The sequence below is a fragment of the Colius striatus genome, chromosome 18 (genome assembly GCF_028858725.1).
Source record: "Colius striatus isolate bColStr4 chromosome 18, bColStr4.1.hap1, whole genome shotgun sequence".
NCBI classification, from domain to species: Eukaryota; Metazoa; Chordata; class Aves; order Coliiformes; family Coliidae; genus Colius; species Colius striatus.
In genome coordinates, this window is record NC_084776.1 from 3,610,802 (window position 1) to 3,634,626 (window position 23,825).

The 23,825-nt window shown below is 36.2% G+C and overlaps 1 protein-coding gene across 3 annotated transcripts in view; it reads right to left on the minus strand.

Moving 5' to 3' along the window:
* HELZ (helicase with zinc finger) overlaps window positions 1-23,825 on the minus strand; it is an 84,681-nt gene that overhangs the window by 47,383 nt on the left and 13,473 nt on the right. For 2 of the 3 annotated variants that reach the window (XM_062010707.1, XM_062010706.1), the window contains exons 2-11: window positions 20,281-20,508; window positions 19,116-19,152; window positions 15,749-15,873; window positions 13,223-13,279; window positions 12,322-12,370; window positions 11,841-11,916; window positions 8,573-8,771; window positions 7,380-7,487; window positions 6,755-7,052; window positions 3,346-3,613 (exon numbers count right to left, since the gene is read on the minus strand). In XM_062010707.1, coding sequence (XP_061866691.1) covers window positions 3,346-3,613; window positions 6,755-7,052; window positions 7,380-7,487; window positions 8,573-8,771; window positions 11,841-11,916; window positions 12,322-12,370; window positions 13,223-13,279; window positions 15,749-15,873; window positions 19,116-19,152; window positions 20,281-20,490 — 1,427 coding nt within the window. In that variant the 5' untranslated portion in view covers window positions 20,491-20,508. The remainder of the gene's footprint in view (window positions 1-3,345; window positions 3,614-6,754; window positions 7,053-7,379; window positions 7,488-8,572; window positions 8,772-11,840; window positions 11,917-12,321; window positions 12,371-13,222; window positions 13,280-15,748; window positions 15,874-19,115; window positions 19,153-20,280; window positions 20,509-23,825) is intronic. The other variant, XM_062010708.1, reaches the window with a different exon arrangement.

Sequence of the window (23,825 nt, forward strand, 5' to 3'; positions counted from 1 at the left end):
TCACATAGTACGGCCATTAAATCTGATCCACATTTCGCACTCCTCCACTCTCAAAAAAGCCAGAGATGTCTTTAACACAGATTTGTTGGTTTCATCTGTAACCACAAAGGTTACTGCACAAGCTACAGTTAAAGCACTCGCTTGAAAGCACGTACTTCAGGGAGCACACTAGACTTAAGTGTAATCCTTCCACATGTGCTAAAATAAACCAAGCCAAAACAAAACAAACCCCACAAGCTCTCTTCTATATAAGTGCTGCACTATTCCAAAGCACATATCAGCAGGTTAGCAACATCTAAACCAGCTCTTATCTCATTAAGATGACTGTTAGAATACTATGTAAAACAGATAACACACAACTAAGAGCTCAGCATTATTACTAAAGACACATTCGGTTAAATCTCTCTACTGCTGAATATGCATCAGCTCATTCTTAAATTAGTAATGTAAAAAAGAGCTGGAAAACAGTATTATTGTCATCCTGAAACAAGAGACAAGTTAGTCTCTTCATACATGACTAACCGAATCTGCTGTGCTAAAGGGAATCTAAAGTGTAGAGACTACTAAACAATTTCCATTGAGTAAACTGACACCTTCTGGCGAACTGTTGAACTACAAAATCCTCTTCAGCCAGGTTTATACAAATCAAACAAACAAAAACTTACATTTCCACCTAAGCGCTGCAAAATCCCAGCGTTAATGAAACTAGCTAAAAAAAACCCTGTTGTTCATACATAAAAGACACAGAAATTACAGAAGACTTCATATACCATGAATCCATCCAGGGCTAATGTAAACAATACATTCCCAAATGGCAAATAAACTCATTCTGAACAGAGACTCCTATAACCTTCCCTTAAAAGCACATTTGGCACATTTCCTCTTACATTTACACACAGAGAGTTCAGACAGGGTGTACAGTATGACACCTACCTGTTTCTTGATAAAGGTAAGACACAGTAATGACAAAAGCAAATTCAATTTTCATCAAAGCCTGTATCTTAATTTTTCACAGCCTTGAGGACCCATCTGCTCTGCAATTCTGGTAGCAGGCAGTGCAGTGCATGGAAGAAGCTGTAGGTCACCTCACACACACTTCAATTTTCATCCAAGAAAATACACAGTAAGTTCTAGCCTCTCTAAAAGTTATATGTTGCTTTTCTTTTGAATATGAAGAGAGAAATGAAGAGTTTTAAAAATAACAGCAAATGTATGTAAAGCAAAACTCTCCAAAATCAAACTAGCTTCTACATCAGAACACTGTTTTGCTTTTACTTCTGCAGTATGTTTGCATTTGGAAATGAAGACAGCAATGGCTCCTTTATTCTAACCTTTTTTATTCTATTGTGTGTTGTACTCATGGGGTATAATTTTGATAAATGCCTCCTGAAATATGTGCATAAGCATAACTTAAAAGGTAAAGCTGTCTGAGAATATCCAGAATAAATTCCTTTCTGAGTTCAAGATCTTAAAACCACTGCAAACTCCATCCAATACTGTTCAGTAGTTTCTCTCAGGTGAGCCCACGTGAAGTACAAAACAGTGTTTTCCAAAAAAGTGAGAAATCATCAACGTTTTTAAAACCCAAGAGTTCTCTTCAGTCTGAACTTCAGATACTCATGTGATTCCAGTTTTGCCACAAGAGATCACGTTGACAACCCTACTACTTCTACAATACAGATACACAAACCCATTAGAGAGCAGTAGCTCATCAACATTTTCACTCACGGCACCACTTCAGAGGTATTACAACCCACTTACATTTGTATTTCTAGGCCCATTTCTAGGCTTGCAATCCTGACACTTCACTAGAGAATAGCAAGTGTGTGATCTTAGCCACAGAGGATCAGAAAAATGTGCTAGTTTGAGCCTTGTTGTAATAAACTGGGTCAGCTACAAGATCAAAAGAGATTTTCTGTCATCGACACTATCAAAACAAAAGATTTCAAGACCATTACTAAAACTTACTTTTGTTAATCTGCTAGCCAGAAAAAGAAGAGTGATGGCTTATTGCTGTCCAAAGGGAAAGCATTACACACAGAAAACACACTGATTCTTTCACTTCTACAGCCATGCTGCTCTTCAGTTTCCTGAGGCATGAGAGTGTAACTCTCAACGTGAAAACTCACTCAGTAAAAATATTGATTATTTATACATTGTATTTGTGTTTATTTTAAACCCAAAACTGTTTTTAAAAGCCTTAGAAAAAAACTCTGATTCTAAACATGAATGATGGAGAGTATTTCTGTCTGCTGAAAACGGTGTTCAAGCATGATTCCTCCACACATTAGATTCCAGCTCGAGCAGAACACAGCAGCAACAAAAGATATGGAGAAAAACAGTTCACATACACTGTCCTTTGTGTGAGATACAAAAAGAAATTGGAACATTTTTCTGCTTTAAAAACCATATAAATATGACTACTCATATTATTTCCTTTCTAAATTCAAGAAGGCAGATTTAGCTGAACCTCTGTAGCTCCAGGAGTGGTTTATCTTAAAAGAGATTTTTTTATTTGGAATTTAAGTAAGTGACAGAACTAAATTTCCTATCAAATTAGGCTGAAGGGAAGTTACATCTATTTGATTTTCCATTCTGAGTAGTGTAACACTTTAAATTCATTCATACCACATGAGCACAGGCAAATTATTAACCAGAAACATGAAAGCATGGAAAAAAAGGCCCTGTGAGAGTCCATACACAGGAAAATCACATTTTTTCCTAAATCTCCATTTGTTCATGCAGTTAATCCAGTTGGGTAATATGTACATAATACCTAAAGGCAAAATTAAACAAACCATGTGTACTATATGTCTTTTATTAGTAAGTTTTATTCAGAAGCCATGTTTCAGCCTATTTAGAGAATATATATAACAACATCAGCTGCCACACTATCATAAGATCAGTTTTATCCACTCACAATTCAACCTTTTGTATTAAAAAGCTCATGTATTACTTTGCTATAAACCTACTTCTGCAAAGAAACATAAATACGTCTCCTGTTATTAATGTCTTTTTATACAGAGACAAAAAACTATAAACAGAAATAATTATTACCCAAACATTAATAAAACATCATGCAATAGTTGTTTAGTGTCTCTAACTTTAAGCACAGGCTGATATATACTATTGTTTTAAAAGAGTTATCAGTACCTTGTTAAGTGTTAGTGACCTTTATCAAAAAGGTTACTACTTCAGATTTATAGTCAGATTCCTTTCAAAGAAACAGGAAGACTGAGTACCTTAAACAAGTAGGTAGGTTTAATGACAAATGTTGTTATCTTCATTTTAATAGGACAGCAATAAATTATTTATATTTATATTAATTATAAAGGTATCACTTACTTGCTGACTTCCTTATACTGTGCTATTTCCTCAATATAAAGGAGGTCATGTAGCCGTGACTGATAGTTGGTCTTGGTCAATGATTTGTCCAGGACAGATTGTGTAAAGAGCTGGTCAGCAGACAGAGGGATTTGGTATCTCATAAGAAGGCTCTTCTCCAATTCAGTAGTTTCATTAGGCTCAAATTCTACAATAGTCTTAGAAGTAGAATCCCAACGCTTAGCTGTGGTTAGTAGCTGTTGCCGTGCATGCATCAGGTATTCAAGATCTGGATGGAGATACGTAATAGTGAAAGCAAATAAGTTCAAACTCTGTATGTCTTTGGTTTTTATTAAAAACAAAACCAAGAAACTTACTATTAAAAATAATCCCATTAGAGATAATGAACTACACATAAGAAAGAATCTCCTCTGCCTACAACAGCTTTACTGAGTTCACTGCTAGTACCATCCCTCCTTTTCAGGTGTACAGAGAGCAGGCTCTCACACAGCGTCAGAAAATAAAATGTTCTGTAGACAGTAAATAGAATTAATACAACCAGGAAAGCACTTTTAGTTTAATAATCACAAGCAACTTTGAAGGACTTGGCATCACATTATGCTTTCCAAGCCTAACTGCAACATACTGCATTTCAAAAATATATAGTGAAGAAGCCTACAATATTTACTGTAAAATCTAGATGATAATAAAAACAAGTGGCTCAACTATCTGTTAAGAAATCCTTAAATTTGCAACACTGTGAAAGCCTTTAAAACAATTCTACGTGGTAATACGTGTATTCTGCAGACAGCTGCTAAAGTTAGTTTGCTAGGCAAAACTTTGAAGATGTAACCTACCATGATATAAAGTGAGAATATTAAAAGGAAATTAATTTTTCAGTGTACCCTAATTTCAGGGAGCACGTAGCTCAAATGAGAAACAGAGGACCAAGCATTGTCTACAGAGATACTCAAAATATACCCATTACCACTAAAAAACACTATGACAACAGTGCATCAGTTCACAGAATTGCAGTTAAATTACAGGGCTGGAAATATTTGGCATTTATAGTGAAGCTAAGATATCTCAACGTATTATCTCTGAACAAGACTTAAGATAGGTATCCAGGATATCACACCAACGCTGAGAAATGTGCAAAGGACGCATTTTCAAATTCACATTAATTACTTAGCAGCATCTTGACTGTTTTTATACTAAATAGAAGGAAAACAGCTTTTTAGTAGAAGAAATCTCAGTTCAGCTTGACTATGACTGCAAGAACATAGCTTATCTTACTTGCTGATCTCATGTGTTCCCTAAGAAGCCACATTTAAATATCTACCCTCAAGTCTGAACCATATTAGTAGCAGCAGTCATATGGCAAGAACAAGTCCATGTTTGTGTGGTTTCTGTGTTTTAAACCATCTCACCATAACTGAAGCTTTCTCTGGTACTAACTATACCTCAGATCACAAAAGCTCAGTAATTACGCTGAGATTGAGTCCTTGTTTGCTAGAAAGACAGCCAGGACTAGAGAAGCTTCCACTGAAATCCTGACATAAACAATCTGTGTTCCTGGCACAGATTGTGCATATGGTGACCCTTTCTTAAAGAACATTTTGTACATTCTCAGTGCACAAAAAACTTCTTTGTTCTCTCTCTCACAGCAAATAAAGATTTCAAAATACATAATAGTAGCTTCTCCATGAAAATATTTTCATGTTGACCTTTCCTTCCTGCCTAGATATCCAGGCAGAGCCCTGAATACATACAAATGTAGATATTTCAGGCATCTTATGTTTGAAAAGTATTTTCATGAGATTCCGATTCATATATACCAAAAGTAAAAGAACCAATAGAATTGGACACACCACCAACAGCTGTCTCTTTCACTTGTCTATTAGAAAAAAGTCCAAGATATTGTACTTATATTTGTTTGTACAGCACCTAACACTCTTTTCATTTGAAATAAATATTAGTGACAATCTGCTTGAAGACTTCAGTGTCCTTCTGCACCCAGTGAAGTAATATGTGAAGAGGAGTATCAGTAACTAATGCTAGAGTGTGCTACCTCAACTTCAGCCAGCATGTCCACATGGACTTGAGTTGGCTGTTCCTTGGATAGCTTTGCTAATCTTTAGTGAGACCCAAACCACAGATTGACAGTAATTCTGACTTTGCAAATAAGTTATGGCTTAGTTCTCTTGATTACAAACATGTTTAGAATAAAAGGACAACAGCTCTCCACAAACTCAGGAAGCCTGTCAGCTGTGATTAGCCACATTGTTACATGGAGATCACATAATAGCTCCTGAAAAGACCAGTCTTGCTTCTAAGTATAGTTTCTCTTTCCAAGGCAATATTCTCTGCTTCAAGAGACATTACAACTTGTACAGTCTTTCTGCTCTTGGCTACAAGTACTTGGGTCATCTGGAAAGATCAGTTCATGATCTTTGGTATTTGCTGTTTGCAGTTTCTATTTGTTAAAGTTACCTGCTATTTGAAAATAAAAGCCATAGGAAACTGCTGTTTCCTAAGTTTCATCTGTTTTCCTTGTTTTTCCTTTTTCTTCTTCTTCCTCCTAACATTCCAGTACTACAATTCTGTTTCTTTCATGTCAAACTTTCATAACAAATTACCATACCCTATCCCACCCTCTTGGCTTGCTGCCAAGTGACATAGTGACCTACATTCAGCTCTTCATCTTTTAACCACAAATCGAAGTGGTGCTTTTTTGCACTTCTTCGAGTATCTTTCATTCTGTTGTGATAACAATTATTTCAGGTTTGAACTAGAGACACAGATCAGTTTCAAAACCAGAACACAACCCTTACAGTAAGATGTTAATTCTTTTTTTTACTTCAACATACATAAAAATATAGTTATGCTTTCTTTAAAATGAATTGAACAGCAATTCACTGAGTTATAAGCCTGTACTTTGCCTCTTGCCTTTAACAATCTTAGTCAGATACTGCAAAGGGAAGAAGAAAAAATCCAACATAAATTCTCAGTCTGCTTTAATAAATGAATGAATTACCAGGTGAATTCATTACCAGGTGTATTCTTATACAGAAATATTTAACTTGCTACTGACCTTTTTCTACGTTTAACATTTTCATCAGTATAAGAATGATTCTAAAGGCATAAACATACTATAAATTCCAGTGCTGCCTTCAGACATGTTCCAAACGTGAAATTCCCAGCATTTTGACAAAATTTAGGAACCATAGACCAACACAGACATGTGGTGTCATACAGTGGAGTCATACTCCACTGATCTGCCTTATTTAAACTCTCTGAAGCTTTAGTCAACTATTTATATTCATATATATGATGAATATACTATACAGTAAAAGACATTCATTAGCTGTTAACACAGATGCCATAAAAGATTGCCACTACTCCAAAACAGAGAAACATAATACATTACCTTCAGTTGAAGCAGCATCAATCATTACTCGTTGCATGAGGACTGGTTCTAATCCAAAGTCAAACACAACAGTTTGGCGAAAAGTTCCAAAGATTTCTGTGTTAAAGGCTATACTGACTTTGTATATATAATGATCTATTCCATTCTGGACCATCTTGCCTCCTATCCATTCCTGACAGTTCTCTGGAACTTCTTGTGATACCTGGGTAGTGCTGTCTCCAGCAGATATTGCAACGATACTAAAATGTGGACGATGGGCATCATAAAGCAATGCCACTCGATACAGCATTCTTGCAGGCTAGAAAACAAACACACAGGTTGATATGACAGTATGCTGGAAAACTGAAATTATTTCAGGAATAACTTCACTTGCAATCAGATAATGAGAGATTACAAGAACTCGTAAACTTCTCAGATCAGATACAAGTCCTGCCTGCTTTCCAGAAATCTGGGCAGCTGACACACAATTGCCAAAACGGCTGGGAAAAGAGAGAGATGGAAAGGGTGGTGCTAGGAAGATTCTCTATTTTAAGATGATTTATGCAATTGAAATTTTAATGCCAAAAAGGTTATGGGTTGTATTCTTGTTATTAGTGACTCACTTTCAAAAGATAAGTTGTCCTACCTTACAAGTGAGAGCAAACGTCCATGTCTGATGAGACTTTTTGGTGGTGACAGTTACCGATAGCTCAGGATTATGTTCTACTCTCACTCCTTCTACACATTCACTAAGCTGGATTGAAAGAAAAAGAAGGTAATGTTAAACTTCTACAGGTAATATCAACATTAAACATTCAGGAAAACGTAGTATTTTTTAATAGGAAGTGGAAAGAATGGTTTCCTAGATTGTGCAGCATAGATACAAGTCCTGCATGGAAAGTAAGGAAAGTATGTGCTAATTCAGAGAGACAAGCAAGCCAAATCTACCACATCATACTGTGTCAGCAAAGAATATAACCATTTCAGTACAATTAACTGCAAGACTTGATTTTCAAAAACCAACTTAAATGTAAATGTTTCAAGCAGAACATGATTTTGTTTGGAAAGAAGGATCTGATACAATGAAGCCCAAAGACTGTATTGCCAGAAGACACCAGATCTCACTGACGTCAATGAGACTACTAGAGACACCAGGAAACTAGAATCAGGCTTTCTACTCATTAATAGATTTTGCAGAAAGTCCACTCTCCCCAGATTTTAATCAACAATAGATGGACCGAAAACTCCTTTGGGTCAGTGGTAAGTAGAGCTGGTCGAATGCCACAAAAGCTTTCCTTGGAATCCCAAACAGCTGCTAAGTTTGATCATATCCATACCCCTCACTCTTTGGCATTCAAACTTTTTTGAATATTCAGGGGATTGGCTATTCTTCATACAAGTGCCTACAGCTGCAGGCAAAGGAAAGGAGCCATGCATAAACAAGAGTATTCTCCACTAAGTCGTGAAAGCTTCGCCATTTATTGTTCTCCAGTTTAAAAACTTCTGCCATCTAGTCAAGGAACAGGGACAATACCATGAGACTTGGCTGACCCATCCTGCACTGGGACTAACAAATATGCAAAATGAACAAGCTACACTTAACCCACAAACTGTCAGACTCTACTGAATGCCTGAGAAAAATGAGTACTTTTGCAGAAATCAGCCTAAGTCTCTGGTATCTTTGCAAGAAGACAGAGGGCAGGATGGAAAGGGGAGCAAACTGGTTGGACAATTTCTTGGTAAAGAGTAATTCGACCAGCTCCCATATTAAGGGCCAAAAACAGGCTCATCTGTTAGTTTTAAATATGAGCACATAGGGAAGTAGTGTATTTTCCTTACCACTTTCTCAGGAGATAACGAATTCATCCATTTCTCAATCAACGTTTCCATATAACTGCCCGAACACTGTTTGTTTTCCTTCTGCTGTTTTAATCTGATCAAGCGGGAAGCATATCGTTTTTGCCATTCTGTTAGCTCTTCCTGGGAATGTGCTGAAGTACACTGTGCACCGTACCTGCAGATCCCTTGCTCTAAAAATCTACATAAAATAGGAAAAATGATTATGCCTTGAACTTTCCAATCTCCAGTTCGGAAAAAGAAAAGAAACGTATCAAAATTTTACTTTGAAAGCCAGAAGGACACTCGTGAAGTTTCTCACATAACTGGAGGCAGTTTAGTTCATGTGGACTGAATTAGGAATATATACATGTATGCAGCATTTTGTAAGAAAGGCAGCAGCCTCTCTTACTGCAAAGTCCAGAAAAGTATATCAAATTTCTTTAAAACATAAGGAGACAGAAATCTTCTTAAATTTCCAGCTTCAAAGGAAAAAAAAGAATCAATTGTTCAATTGTTTGTAGAGCAATTAAGACAAAGAGACCATGGACCATCCCCAAAATGATGAGGCACTGTATTAATATGAATAAAACACTAAATCAAGGGAAAAGGGAAGATAGAGCATCATTTTCTCCAATAGTTACATTATTAGCTGATAAATCATAGAATGGTAGGGGTTGGAAGGGACCTTTAGAGGTCATTTAGTCCAATCGCCCTGCAATAATACTCATTCAGAAGTTTTTCCTGGAGCAACAGTGACATCACATGGTCCTTTCTACCAAATACACCTACAAAGAAATCATCTCTCAAGGAAAAGGTTTAATCTTTTTCCTCGTAAAGGGTGTATCAGTCTAAAAGGCTCTGTTCTTGCAGCTCTTAAGGAATTGTTAAAGAACTAAATTATTCATTTAATGTGATGTGCTGATGCATCAAAATTAATGATATTCCATACGTCTGTATACATCTTAAGCACTCTAGTTCTCAGAATTACTGCAAGTCTGGACAAATGCCTGTGTAAGTTGGAAACTACCTTTATAATTAAACTTTGTATTAAAATCATAAAACACAAGGCAGTAGCTGCACCTTCATCGTTCTTCAAAAGTGAAGCACTTAACCAATAAATGACAAAATGAAGAATAAAATGGGGGAGGTGTAAGATCTGAAGCTACTTAGAAAGTACTGTATATACAGAATAAACATCAGGCCAGGAGGCTGTTTTGATTATTTGTTTTGCATAAAGAGACTATAAAGAGTTAACGTAAGCATCACATTTATTACAAAGAAAGCCAGACAGGCTGATCTCTGTCAGGATATTAAGTTTATAGAAACTCTGTAAACATAACTATATTAGAATTTCATGTGCATATCTACATATACTTATGTAGGATCTCTTCCCACAGTGGTGAGTTACTGTAAGAAAGAAAGGACGAACTAAGACTAAATTAACACAAGAGAGTCAGGACCCAGCATCATTGATGAAGACAGCACAAGGGGATGAGTGACTGAATAACCTTTCCACAGTAAATGTATCCTGTAATGTAACACGAATTAGAACATGGACTTTGAGCTATGTGACAAAAACAAGTAATACCTGGCTATCACACGAAAACTCTGCAGCAAAAGTACCTGGATATCTAGGCCACATTTGTATCAGCAGTTCTAATTTGATTTAGTATAGACTGCTCCTTTAAGAAATGTTTAATTACATAAAGGTTTGCATGCCCAAATTGTAGCTAAAATAAGCAAGGCATATAACACCATGTCACTAACGGCATTCTCAAGCTATGTTCATTAATATATTTTAAATTAATATTTTTCTTGGCAGCCAGTTTCAATATTTCTACTGTAAATTTTCCAACTCACCATTGCATTAGAAAGCTGAAGTACAATCACAATTTTCATGGCCCTAAGTAAATGGAGTGTAATCATAAGAAATTGTTGATTTGTTCTTATTAGCTACATAGCAGATTTGAAATCAAGTGGTTTTCCTTTTCATTATTTGACAGGAAAGCATATTACTTAAAAATATGTCATTTTTATGCAAGTTTTCCAAGTTATTACTGTTCATATTTTTAAAAGACACTTTTTGCTCATCCTTAGTTTCCTATTTAATACCTCCTGCAATTCCTATAGCTTCGTTATCTCTAATAAATGCTGTAGTCCTACAGGGGAAAAATAAACCACAGCTTCAAAAATTCATATTCACTACCTGGAGCTGCCTCCTCATAAGGAACTAAAATCTTTAGCCTGTAGTCAGAATGATAGTGTTCATATGGATCTGCTGAGTCAGGCACATCCTTCTCACTGTAAGAGTTAACAGTGTGCACAAAGCTAATTACAGCTTTAGTGGAAAAACATTTCAGAGCAATGCTTGGAAACATGGCATAGATATTGCTCAAAAGAAAATCATCATGAGCTAAAAACTGTAAATATCCACTTTTTAAAAAATGCTGAATGTGCACCAGATAAGATAAAAGTCAACGAGACTTGCCAAGATTTAGCATCTCGAGAAAGTCATGCCCGAAGTAGCCTGAATTCAGTGATTCAGTCATACCATTTAAAAAGTAGGTCAGATTCCTGCTCTCATTTTTTAATTCATTTATTTGCATCAATTACATATATGGTAGAATCAAGTCCATCATCATGGTTCCTCCCCATATATATTAATACCGTTTTACATAAGTAATGAAACACAAACTACAGGCATTATTGACGAGACAAGTGAAAAAGACAAGGAGAAGAAAATCCAGTATAAGCCACTGAATGCACAGGAAGGCAATTCACTTCTGTGTATCTGAGCTGATGCAAACTGGAACTCATGAGACCCAGAGGGAAATTTTAAAAACATGACTTTTTTATTTGAAGACAAAAGCCCATCTATCAAGAAAGAGCATTTATCTGAAAGCATGCACCCCGTTATCTGCTGTCCAAGCACACCTCACTGTGCTTCCCTTTGTTAACACTGCTGTCCGTGGGAACTTTTCACATCTCTGAAACTACACAAATTAGAAAAGGTAAAGACAGATGTTGATCTGTCATTAGAAAAATGATCCTCAAACTACTCTCTTATGCAAATGGAGCTTGTCATTCCATTTTACAAACTGAAGTGCTTCTGGATAAACTGACCCTTTCAAAAATCTGTGAACAAATCAACTCCTGTTCAAACAAATACTTTCATTTTCCTGACATCTTAATCATTCTGTCAGCAGCTCAATTAAAGAGGAAACTTTATGGTCTCTTGATGGATGTTGATATAAAGCAACGACTTTACCTTTTACATAGTGTATATTCTTCACTGCTTGTGACTCCCCTGGGTGGAGGGCGGAACTGCCAGCCATCCCGGGACCCTGCAGAGGAATCAAACCTTAGGTTACTTTCCTAATTGCCACATATTTCTGAGACAGATAGTGACTGTTGAAGAACTGTATTTTTAAACCTCAATCTAAAGTGTATTTGTACAGAAGCAAAATTATCCACCAACAATGTTTAATCCCCAGCAAATTCATTTAGAACAAGTTATGAAGGCAACTTTCAAACAATCTGCAGAATGAAGCAGACTCTGATACAGCACTTTGACCAATAAATAGAACCTTCTGTCTCCAAATTCAGTCAATGATGAGATAATTCTACCTCAGTCCCCAGGGTTTATCACAATAGTTTTTGCTTTTTGACTACTAAGCAGTGCTAAACATTCAGTAGATTCTAAGTCTTCTCACTACAAAATGAAGTACCTTTAGAAATGAGTTACATACCTTCTTCTAAATCTTCTACATGATATCCTGATGGTACTTTACCAGCTGCCTACAATTATATACAAAAATCCATAGTTATAAAGGAATACAAAACAATTTCATCAAGAATAACTGCTTTGGCTTCTTTGCTGTCAAAATGTTTTTTAGAATAATCAACAAAAAAAATACTAATCAGAAGTCTGAAATCACTTCCAGTCACAAACATGAATTTCATGTTAACCTAAAAAGTGGATTGCAGCCATTGATAAAAGGAATTCTGAGAGGAACACTGAGTCCACTTTTTGTTAGAAGAAAATTTTAGAGATTCTTACAAGATCAAATTCCACCTTGTGATGGTTCTAACGTGGACTGCAGTGAAGCTTTTAAATGGCCAAAAGTCTAAATGGTATTGAGATGTCTTTCAGCTTTGAATAGACATTAAAAATAAAGTACAAATTAAGGACAAAATATAAGAGGGGAAAAAAGTTGCAATTCAATGAACAGACATAACAGATTAACTTCTAATTAAATAGGTGACTGAGAGGGTGTTTGGATTTGTTAACCAGTTTCTTAAGTCACATTCATTATTCAGAATCATTTCCAACAGAGAAAAAAAATACAATAAGTAAATAAATAATACAGATCTAAATGCTTCAAATTCCTTCTTCTTGCTACTTCAAGAGAGTCAACAACCCATTAGCATCTTTCTCTCTTTCTCATAAGTCATGCAAGTCTCTGACGAAAGGCTTCTGAGTAGGTAGGTGGCAAAAACCGGTAAAGACCGACAGACCAGTGGAAACAATGTTTGAATCGGTATGTTCACAGTGAGCCCAGACCTCCTGGGACACATGAAAACAAGCCTTTCAGCTGTTTCAGGTACAGCTCCTGCTCATTATCTTCCCAATAATATGCTCATTATTACCTCTGTTTCAGCAAGAAGTGTTTTCAGTCGTGTCAGATCTTTAGTTACCATCCCGTTCTGGGGGGAGAAAGGATATTAACGCATCAAACACATAAAACTTCACACATGTTAATTCACAGCTACTAAATTCAATTTCCCTCACATCACCACCAAAGAGAAGGGAAAGAAAGAAAAACGAGTCTGGCACAAAATTCACAGTTTTAAATGACATATTACAGACCAGTGACCAAACATTACAGTGAAAAAGAGAATTCTACACCAGTAAAAAACAGCTCTAGACTTACAGTAGGTATCAATACTGGACAGTGCAGAAAATCAGCATATGTAGAACAACTTGGGGGAAAAAAACCACATTTCTTATGAAGTTTAGCTGCCACTCGTGACAAATATTAATAGCTACAATACTGCTTGATTGCTGTCCCCCAGAACAGCACTCTACATGCTCAGTAGCCACAGAAGCAGTGCCCAATGGACAAGGGCTCCATGCTCTAGATCTATGCTTTAGTCCCAGTCTGGTTACTGGCCTGCTGGGTGACCTCAAGCAAGCCATTTCACTTCTCCATGCCTCAGTTTCCCACCTTCAAAATGGGGACAGTGATGCTGACTATCTTTAAAGAGCACTTAGTAAGCTACTGATAAAAAGCACTATATATGAGCCATCCATTATGGTTACTGGAACACTTCAACTCTAAAGCAATTAACATAATGAACTTTCACTGCTGCTGCAATGGTGGATTTGTTTCTTCTTATGGATTTACTTACAGATTACTGATTTCTACAGTTTCATAGTGCTCTCTGCTCTGATGTAGACTATGGCATTTTGAGGGGTTTTGCTAAAACGCAAAGATTAGCCATGTAACTAAAAATAAGTGCATGTTCAAGTGTATCTGAAGTAAAAATCTTCCAAAATTGAATTAATCTAAAATATAAAACTAAGTGTAAAAGTTTCACACTCACATAAGTCAAAGCTTTAATTAAAGAAACCCAGACCTGAGATTTTTATCTCAATAACCTCTTGCAGAAGTGTAATTAGGTGCTACTACATTTGTTAGACTTATCCACATTTTGACTGTGCTACTGAGCAGCAGAAATTACTCTTTGCTGAAAACTTAACACACTCAACAATTCTCACACTTAGGCTTTCTTCAGAATTACTTTTCACATCTTCAGCTGAAGGCTGCAAATTGAACCTGTTGAACTTAAATGTATTAAGAGCCTAAAAATGTTACCATGAATTTAAGTCACTGGGAAGAAAGCTGGATGGATTCCAACTCTTCAAAAAATTAATTCCAAAACTTTGTTTCATTTCTTCTCTCAGACAATGGCACAAGTCAGTGAGTCAGTTGCTGATTTTAGCATTCCTACTGAAGGCAACTGTGTTACAAATCTAAAGCTTGTAGAAACTTCTCAAACTCTGCTTTGGGGTGACACTGTGGGATTACATAGGAAGCAATCTTTACTTGGGTAGCAATAGATCAAATGAAGAGCACTGTACATTTCCCGTGATAAGGAGCTTTTGGATGTTTTACTGATTTCCTGAAGGCAAGTGTCCTTAGATCTCACCAAGAATTAGTCAATGAAACATTGTTTCACTAGAAAACACCAGTTAAACAGAGGAAAAAACCCAATGGCAGGGGGGAAGGGAATTCAGGATATATACCAGACAGACAGAACTCCCTCTCAAAAACAACCTACTGATTAAGTTAAGCACCAAGATATAGCAGACATGATCCAATTTTAAGCTAATAGGCTCTCCTACAAGTTTCTGATGTCACTTAAATGTTCCTCATGGTCTGATCAGAGCAGCTATTCTCTGTGCTAAAACTGTGTTTCTGGATTTAACATTACCAGCAGCTCATGGTGATGAACTAACATGCTATTTAATCTAGATTACAAAAATAAAAAGGGCATTGTCCTCTGGAGATTTATATACATCCCTAATTTTCCCCATATGAGTAGTCACATTAGAGTCAGCACAGCTACTTACATGTGTGGAGCTAACAGCATGTTTAAAAGTTTTGATAGTGAAAGGTTTGAGTTTAAATCTTGCATTTTACCCTTGATCTTGAAATACAAAGCTTCTTTGTTTTCCTGGAAAGCATTTTGTCATATTATACCTTATCACGGGCCAGTTATTTAAAAATCCTATCAGCAATTTTTCTGCTTAAATATCTAAAGTTCTTGAAGTACATACAGAATGATGTCAGGTGCAGCTTAACAAAAGTAAGTAAAAGCTTAAGATTTACATCATTATAGAAATTAGTACAAATATGCAAATTATTTTGCATTCTTTGAGGACTGAGTCTTTTCAAAATCCCAACAACTCTGAAACACTGGTAATGCAACAGCCTAGGCATCCTGATGATATATGTCCATACACTTAGCTTTGTGCCTTTCACACAAATCATTGTTGTTGCAACCTGCCAGTCAAACATATGTTCAGAAGTTTGTTATTAAACACATTTTGGCAAAAAGAAAATACAAAACTGGTTTTTAAATTATGCACATTGCAGCAAACCCACTTACCAGTGATTCACCCATCAGTGATTTGGAAAGAACATTAGACACAATTTGCAGCTTCCCTTTAAGATGCATGCAGCAGAGCACTGCACGGAAAGATCCATCTCCCTTGGCCAGCCCCTCTCCCAGCACTGCAACACAAATCAGCAACTGTTAGCCTCATCACAGTATATATTTGAATAAACAATATACAGTTTCCCTTCACCTCAACATGAGAACACAGTCTGAAATTATTGAATCCACAGCTTTTGGTAAGACAAGTCTTGGACATAAAGGAAGTATGACTTGCTATTGCCTAATATTAACTTGAAACTTGTCTCCCACCCTCTAGGAAATGCTGTACATGAGCTCAAAAAAAGTGGTCAGGTTTACACACTAAAATAGACAAAAATTAAATATGGGAAGGGTAAATTCAATATTGCTCAGACACAAAGGGCCTCCTCTTCAGAGAAAGGGTAAAAAAAGAAAAACCAGCAACCAACAACCTCTCAGTAACACAAACATGCTCAGGAAGACCCATTCATGCTCAGAAAAAGTATGCCCTGTCGTTTCCAAATATAGCTAACCTCCTCGTGGTCAATTCCTGCTACTTTAAAAGGGCTTTTATTCACTTATGCTGTAAAGTGCAGGATATAGGAATGATTGTTTGAGGCCAGAAATTCACAGGCTCCATGTAACAGAAAACTTTCTTAGGAAAACTTTCTAGCACTGGATCAGATAGTTAGCCAAACAGATATTTTCATTGCCACTTCCAATTATTTCATATTATATAGGCACGCTTCAGACAAGCAGGAGTAACACTTAATGATTTATATCACCTCTCCAGAAAACAAAATGCTAGAGTGACTAAAAGGCTAGTAAGCTAAGGATGTGAGTTGAACAGAAGGCTGGAGAGTTGTTTAAAATGATGGAATTATAATATATATCACTTTTATTGCAGGCAACATCAACATCTGTGTTCCTACTGCTCCACACGCAGATGCCAACAGTTCCTGTTAGTGCTAACAGGAATTTTACATTGACCACAACTTCAGGATTACATTTTAGAATAATAAATCAAAACTCCTCACTCAACAGACATTCACATCATTAGCAGAAATTGCTTAAAAGACTGCAGGAAAAAAAACAGTCCTGCAAAACGTCGACATAAAAACGACATCTCTTCAAAGGGAAATGGTAACTAAAGCCTGTTTATGAAGTGCCTCAAAGATTAGTCTGGATTCACCACTCTGATGATACTGACCACATTTCCAAAAATAGAGCTTACTTCCCAAATCTGAAGACACAGCACCAGAAATAGCTCTAACATGTCTGACAGTCTGCTATTTTAACCTCAAGGATTAGATGTACAATTATACAAAACATCATGAACTGCATAGTATCACCAAGCTAAAACACATGAGTTGCACATAAAAAGTTCCAATACATTAACCAGTATCTTTTGGTAAAGATTTGTGGAATGATTTAACAGATTGTAAATTATGATCACTCCTTGTAACAATGCAAGCAGCATATTATAAAGAATATGTATTTCTCCAGCAATTGCAAATGGTATGTATCATTCAGGTTAAAATAAAACAGTCATAGGTATGTAACATATCAAGTCTTGTAAAAACTTTGTCTGTTAAGAAAAGTTCTATCAGGTAGCCTATACTAACGTTGTTTCTTCCCATGGATATTTCTAAGAAAAAACTAAAATCCTTTCAGCATCATAAAGGCAGATACTCTGAACTGTCAGATTCTGGGCTACAACTGGTAGCACATCACAGGGAAGCACAACCAAACAGTTAATTCATATATTCATTAAAAATACAGAGGAGGGTGTATACACACACAAAAAACCCTATTTCTATATAAATACATAAACATAGCATTAGTAAGTTGAAAAATGTCCTCAGATTTAGATCTGGAAACAATATTTGCAGAACTTGGTGATATGAATCAAGGAAATTAACATTAAGCTGGATGCCATTTTTTGATACTAATATATATTTCAAAACTGTTTTTACTTAATTAAAATTTATGTTAAAAGTAGCGATCAGTGCTCCTATTCCCCCCACTTCTGTGCCTGTCCAGTGGACAAGACAAACAGTTAAAATTACAGTTCTTTTGAGATACTGATAATTGACACATATGCCAAAGAAAAGTGTTGTAGATGAATGTCATCCATCTACCCCGATGACAAATCCATCAGATCTCATCAATGAGAATACTATTAATTAAACAGCATTCTCCCTCCTACCTTCCTTAACTATCATTCATCTTTCCATATGTGTCTCCCTCACTTTTATTTGCCATCATGAAAGACAACTGTGAGGTTAGTCAGAAATTACACCCTTGGCATATAACAACAGTTAAATGAAGCAGCTTTAAAAAAGGTTCCAGACTATTTTAAGACTGGTACTGATTAAGCAATGTTCAGCTTTTTTAATTTGTTAAACTTTGGTATTCATCTACAGAAAGCAAATTTACTTTTCTTAGTTATGTTTTGTGGACCTTCACAAGCAGGTTGCAGAGCCCCACAAATTCCCAAGACTGTGACTTGAGTATCAGTGAAGAAAAATGTATTTAAAACGAACCAACCAAACACATACACAAATCCAAAATGAATGATTTAAAGATTATCATTGCCAGCAGAGCATTGTCAGAATATCACACAGTCTGTGTAACAACTGCAGTTGGAAGACATTGTCTTTAAAATTCAAGAGTAGTTAAGGAACTCAAAAACTAAAAGGTGGCATCTACCCACCTTTTCTTCCCAATTTAACTGATTTTCCAACGCTTATCAAACTCAGTAAGGAGTTCTCAGTGAGTTTTGAATCACTTGCATTATACATGAATAAGGGAAGGATGGTTAATTCCTTCAAAAATACCCCAACTGAACAAAGCGGTGAAACATGAATGGCTCAACTTCAATGTGACATATGCACATTTGCAAGCTTTATCAAATAGGAATAAGTATGAGTACATCATCTTGACTTTCTCTGAATCAAGTCCCAAAACGTAAACCAAAATATCCACCATGTCCCTAGGAAGAAAGATGGAACAATCAGCTGTCTTTATCTTCACAAGAATCCTAATGCTATCGATTCATCCTACATTTGTATACTAAAATATCTATTAGCCAAACAGCATTGCTGTGCTAAAGATATGCATTTGAGTTCTGGTACTTAAATACAAGTTACAAAGTAGTGAGATCTCAAAAAAAAAAAACAACTTAAAAATGAAAAGGTAGACAAAGTATAAGAAGCAGATACATAGCTTTAACTAGGGAAGAAACATTATCCAACTCACAAGGCTAGGTATCAATTTTAAAAACTCAGAGAATTGACTGCAATTTACAACACTACGTAATAAAAAAAAGTCAGCATACCGTGCCTACAGTCTTCATCTGCTTGCCCATACTTTTTCTGAAAGGTAAAACATGAAAAGTTTAAAAATAGCAGTGTTCCAATTAGCATAAACAACTACACGCTTGAATTACAAGTTTAAGAATCCATTACCTTGTCTTTTCCTGGGTGGAAAGAACATCAGTCACATGTCAAACACAATATAATTAATTCTTAGAACACTGACTTTTTCTCAAATTATCAGGCAATGGACATTTTAAAAGAGGAACATGAATGGACAAGGGTAAATGTTTCCCTGTGTGTATGTGTGTGTGTAGGTGGCTCACAACACCAAAGAAAAAATATAAAAAGTTTGTACACAAAGATTTGGGGTGGACAAGGCCCCTGTACATCTGTGATAACATTTCCAAAACAGAAAGGTAAGGAAAAACGTAGATTCATTAAGCAGATTGTAGGTTTACTCTTAAGCACTGTAACGTCCTTTCCTTTAAGAAACTGTAGGTTTCTGATGCTTTAAAGGATGGACATGATTTGGCAATGGAATCACCTGTAATACAGAGTCATGCCTCTTGCCTTGCATTTACAAACCTTTACAAAGACCTCCGTTTTCACATTTCCATTACAAATCTGCCAGAGCCTAAAAGTTACATTTGTCACCAGATATGCTCTAGCCTATCAATGGAAAAACTAGTATATGATCAAGGATTGAAAGACTAATGTTAGGCCTAAGCAAATGGAGCTAAATCAGGTGTGAAGCAACTACCTGAATTCTGGCATTTCTTAACTTTGTTTTTTGAGTGTTTAGATTTGCAAACTTAATTTCATGCTCTTTAAAGTAATTTGGTATGTAACTCAGCATAACTGTTCAAACATAATACCCTAAAACCAGATATTTCTCCTTCCTGGAATATATACTTATTTTTCAATTATTCTTTCTTTTTTTAAGTATTTCTCTTGATTAGAGAACTGTGATTCAGACCCAAAGTACTTAAAGGTCTCAATTCTGAAATATACACAGATCATGGAAAACTACAAGACAGAAGCCTCACATATGCTTTAGCAAGAGGGATTCTTTGGCAAAACAACATGCCAATCACAGGAAAACTGCACTTTATTTAAATCTTGACGGTACAAGGTACTTCATTGTTCTTTCCAGTTGACTAGATACTAGTAAAGAGTTACACTCACAAGTTGTAAAAAGGAAGCAATTCTATACAGAAGAGTCTCGATTTTGATGCGGTCGATTTCTGCCTGGCATGCCTCCGGGAGGTGAGCTGGGGGGTACTGGCTGAGGGAAAGGAGAGCCTCTGTGCAATGCTTCACTGCCACTTCATAATCCTGCTGCTTAAGAGATTCACATGCTTGTTCACATGACTTCTCTGGTCTTCTGTCTGCCATGACTCAGGGACAGAAATCCTAGAGTAGGGGCAGAGGGGATGATAAAATGTTGGTTAGCTGCACAATAGCAGTGACAACTTGCCAACCAACTTCCATTCCCATCTCAAGGTGTTGTGTCACATCCCCTTCATTTTATGCCATTCACATATTCTATTCCAATCTTTCTCACTAACTAACCTCTTTCCAGTCTTTCCTCCATCACTCCCAGCTCTTAGTTCTAATTCAAGAAGATATTTAAGCCCACAACTGGTTTTAGGAATTTAAGTAGTGGTTTCAAATTTAAAGACAGCATGAATTTAAGCACTTTACTACATAGAGGCTTTGGAGTCTTCACTGGCAATATCAGCTTTGCTTTGGAAGTAACACAATTCATCAACCAACTGTTCTTTCTCCAGCCTGTCACCATTTACTCAAAGACACTTTCTCTTCAAAGCACTTCTCGCCTACACTTAGGGGAAGGAGCCACACTCTCTGGCTCAGTGAAACACCATGGGGATGGGCAAGAATGAATAAGAAACAACTGGAGGTCACCAGGAAATCACTTGCCTCTTCCTTCTCTTAGTTCGATATAAACTATATCTGAAAAACAGTTTTATGTCTGAGAAAGCCTAGATAGCTCTGCCACATGAACACCTTTATGCAAGACTTGTTGAATTAAATATTTTAGGGGGGGTAAAAAATGAAATAGCTGTGATAATAATCTGTATACAAGACAGAAAAAATATCTATCGATAAATTGAAACAAATGGTTATCCACAATCTCCAAACCACCAGCAGAAAAGCAAAGCACTTCTATAATCCCAGTCTACATTCTCCATTGAAATACTATTTGAATGACATCCCTAGAGACATTGTATTTTGAAGCTGGCTGCACAAAAATGTGTTCTGATAAAAGAAGAAAAATAAGGTAAGAGTTGTCATTTGAATTTTTAGCATGTAGCATGCTATCACTACTTGTGATTACATATCAACTATTATGATTTTCCCAAATAATTACCCTTAGCCCACTTCCACTGCTAAAAACTTCCTTTATACTTGATATCTTCAGGTTTGTAACTTTACTAAGAAAAAAGTAACTTCAAGAAATTAATCTGAAGGTCAAATAAATGCATCTTCCTTATATGAAAAATAATTCACTATCCCCCTCTTCCCATTATCATGTGCCTAAGACAATATACAGTAGAAATGTAAACAAGACTTTTCATATATTATGTGACAGTGTCCTCTGTGTTCCCTTCATTCTCAAAATCTAATTTTCAGTATTAATATAGAAACATAAAGGAATATTGATTTTTCAATACAATTTTGACTTAAACCACCTTCCCTTTTACAAAGTTTATACAAAGATGTCTTGTACAACAATGTATCTTTTCAAACATGAAGGAATACAAGCATGAACATTTTGCACTTATCCTGACACAAATCTGTTACACATGTCTCTTAACAATCACCTTGCAAAATACTACCTCATTCACCTAGATGTTTCTTTTTGCACTAAGTCTTCATTTGCGATGAGAATAGGAACAGGCAAATAGGTTTTGCATTTCCACACATATGAGTATATTCATTCATTCTACTAACTGTAAAGATTTGGGACATATTTTTAATTAAATAAATGTAAGGTATAATTGAGCTCTCTATGCAAGGATCTTTTCCAGATACAGCTAAAAATTGCACCAATTTCCATTCTGTTACCATTATAGGCCAGAGTGAATTTCACAAATCTAGGAGGTGCTTCAAGAGTAATACAATAGTTAATTGATGTTTTGCTTGTGTACATTCTGTTTTCCTCCTCAGGGACTGAAAGAGAGGATTTCATGAACTCTGCTGTACTTTTGATTTCCTCACTTCCTGGCTGACATACAACCACAATTTCTTTGGCCAAAAGTCTGAGCACAGCTTCTGTGTGTTTATTCCTGAAGAACTGATTATAGACAGATTCCATCTTAACTGACCCAGCCAGCATAACTGACAGGCTTTTGAAAGCTATGTTACGCAGCCCTTCCTCTACAACACAGCACCATTGAAAAGAAAAACATGTTACTTATCAATAGTCTTATGCTGTATGTTTTGATAAGTCCTGAACCAGTCTGCTCGAGGCAAAGCTGGATTTTACACACCCAGCAGTGGTCTACATAGTTTCTTTGGTCAACTTGAAGACTTAGAGAGCACTTGACAGGACGTAACTGGCCCTAAGCAAAAACCTGTAGATTAAGTGGAGCCAAAAGAGGTCAGGACTAGGGTGTTTGGATAAGTGGCTAAACTGAGTCATACTATCAGTATTTGAGTGTAATAAAAAACTCACTGAAGTCCCAGTGCATGGGACACAGGGATAGATAAGGAGCTGCTGCAGGGTGCTTTGTTTAGAAAAATTAAAAATCTAATCATAGTACAGAAAACCAGTATGTGGACAACATGCAGGAAATTACACACTCAGGCTCTCAGATTTCATTTCAATTCCATTTATACCCACACACGCAGACACAAACATGCACATTTATTAGATATGTGCACCACCTACTTCAGACATGAATCCAGGTGCTCTGCACTATTCCTTGGAGGCACTCAGCTCTTCTGCTAACTCTTTAAAAACCCATGCTTTGAGTTTTGGTCCCCTGATATGCACCTAATTTAGCAACTGAGACTAGATTATGTGGATGTGGATTACAACCATGTTTTCTTAAAATCCATTCTAGCCTATTGTAGTACCTGACCTACCTGTGTTTAAAGCTATTTCAGAAGTTAATTTTAAGAGCCAAGGAATGAGATACTTGACAAAATAAAATCTAGTTTGAGTTACATGTTTATTTTCAAAATTTTCCAGTGTAAAACCGGAATCTCTACATTCAGTTCAAATGTAGAAACTACTACAGATTTCAATTGAAACTTGTCACACAGTCTGGTATATTCCCAACCCTCTTTGCAAAACTGAGCCAATTACTTATGCACTTCATTTATTCTGTCTGTAAAACTGAGATTAAAATACTAAGCATGTAACAGAACAAATGTCAGGATTATTCATTTTCTCCAAATGGCCTGGAGAACTGCACACCACAAGAGTTCTAAATTCAAATTTGAATAACAATTGATTCTAATAACAAAGTTTAATACATGTTCCAAATTTTGAAGAAGCGATAAACAAGCATATTCTCACTGTCTAAAGTTAACTTCTAAAATACATTGACCTACCACAGAAATATAGGAACAATATCTTATCAACAGAGTTTTTATCACCGGTGGTAAATTCAAGCATTTCCCAGCTTTGAATCAACTCACAGCAGCACACCATTGCCTACCGAAAGGCTCACAATTTATGCAGTCAAGAAAATACTTAA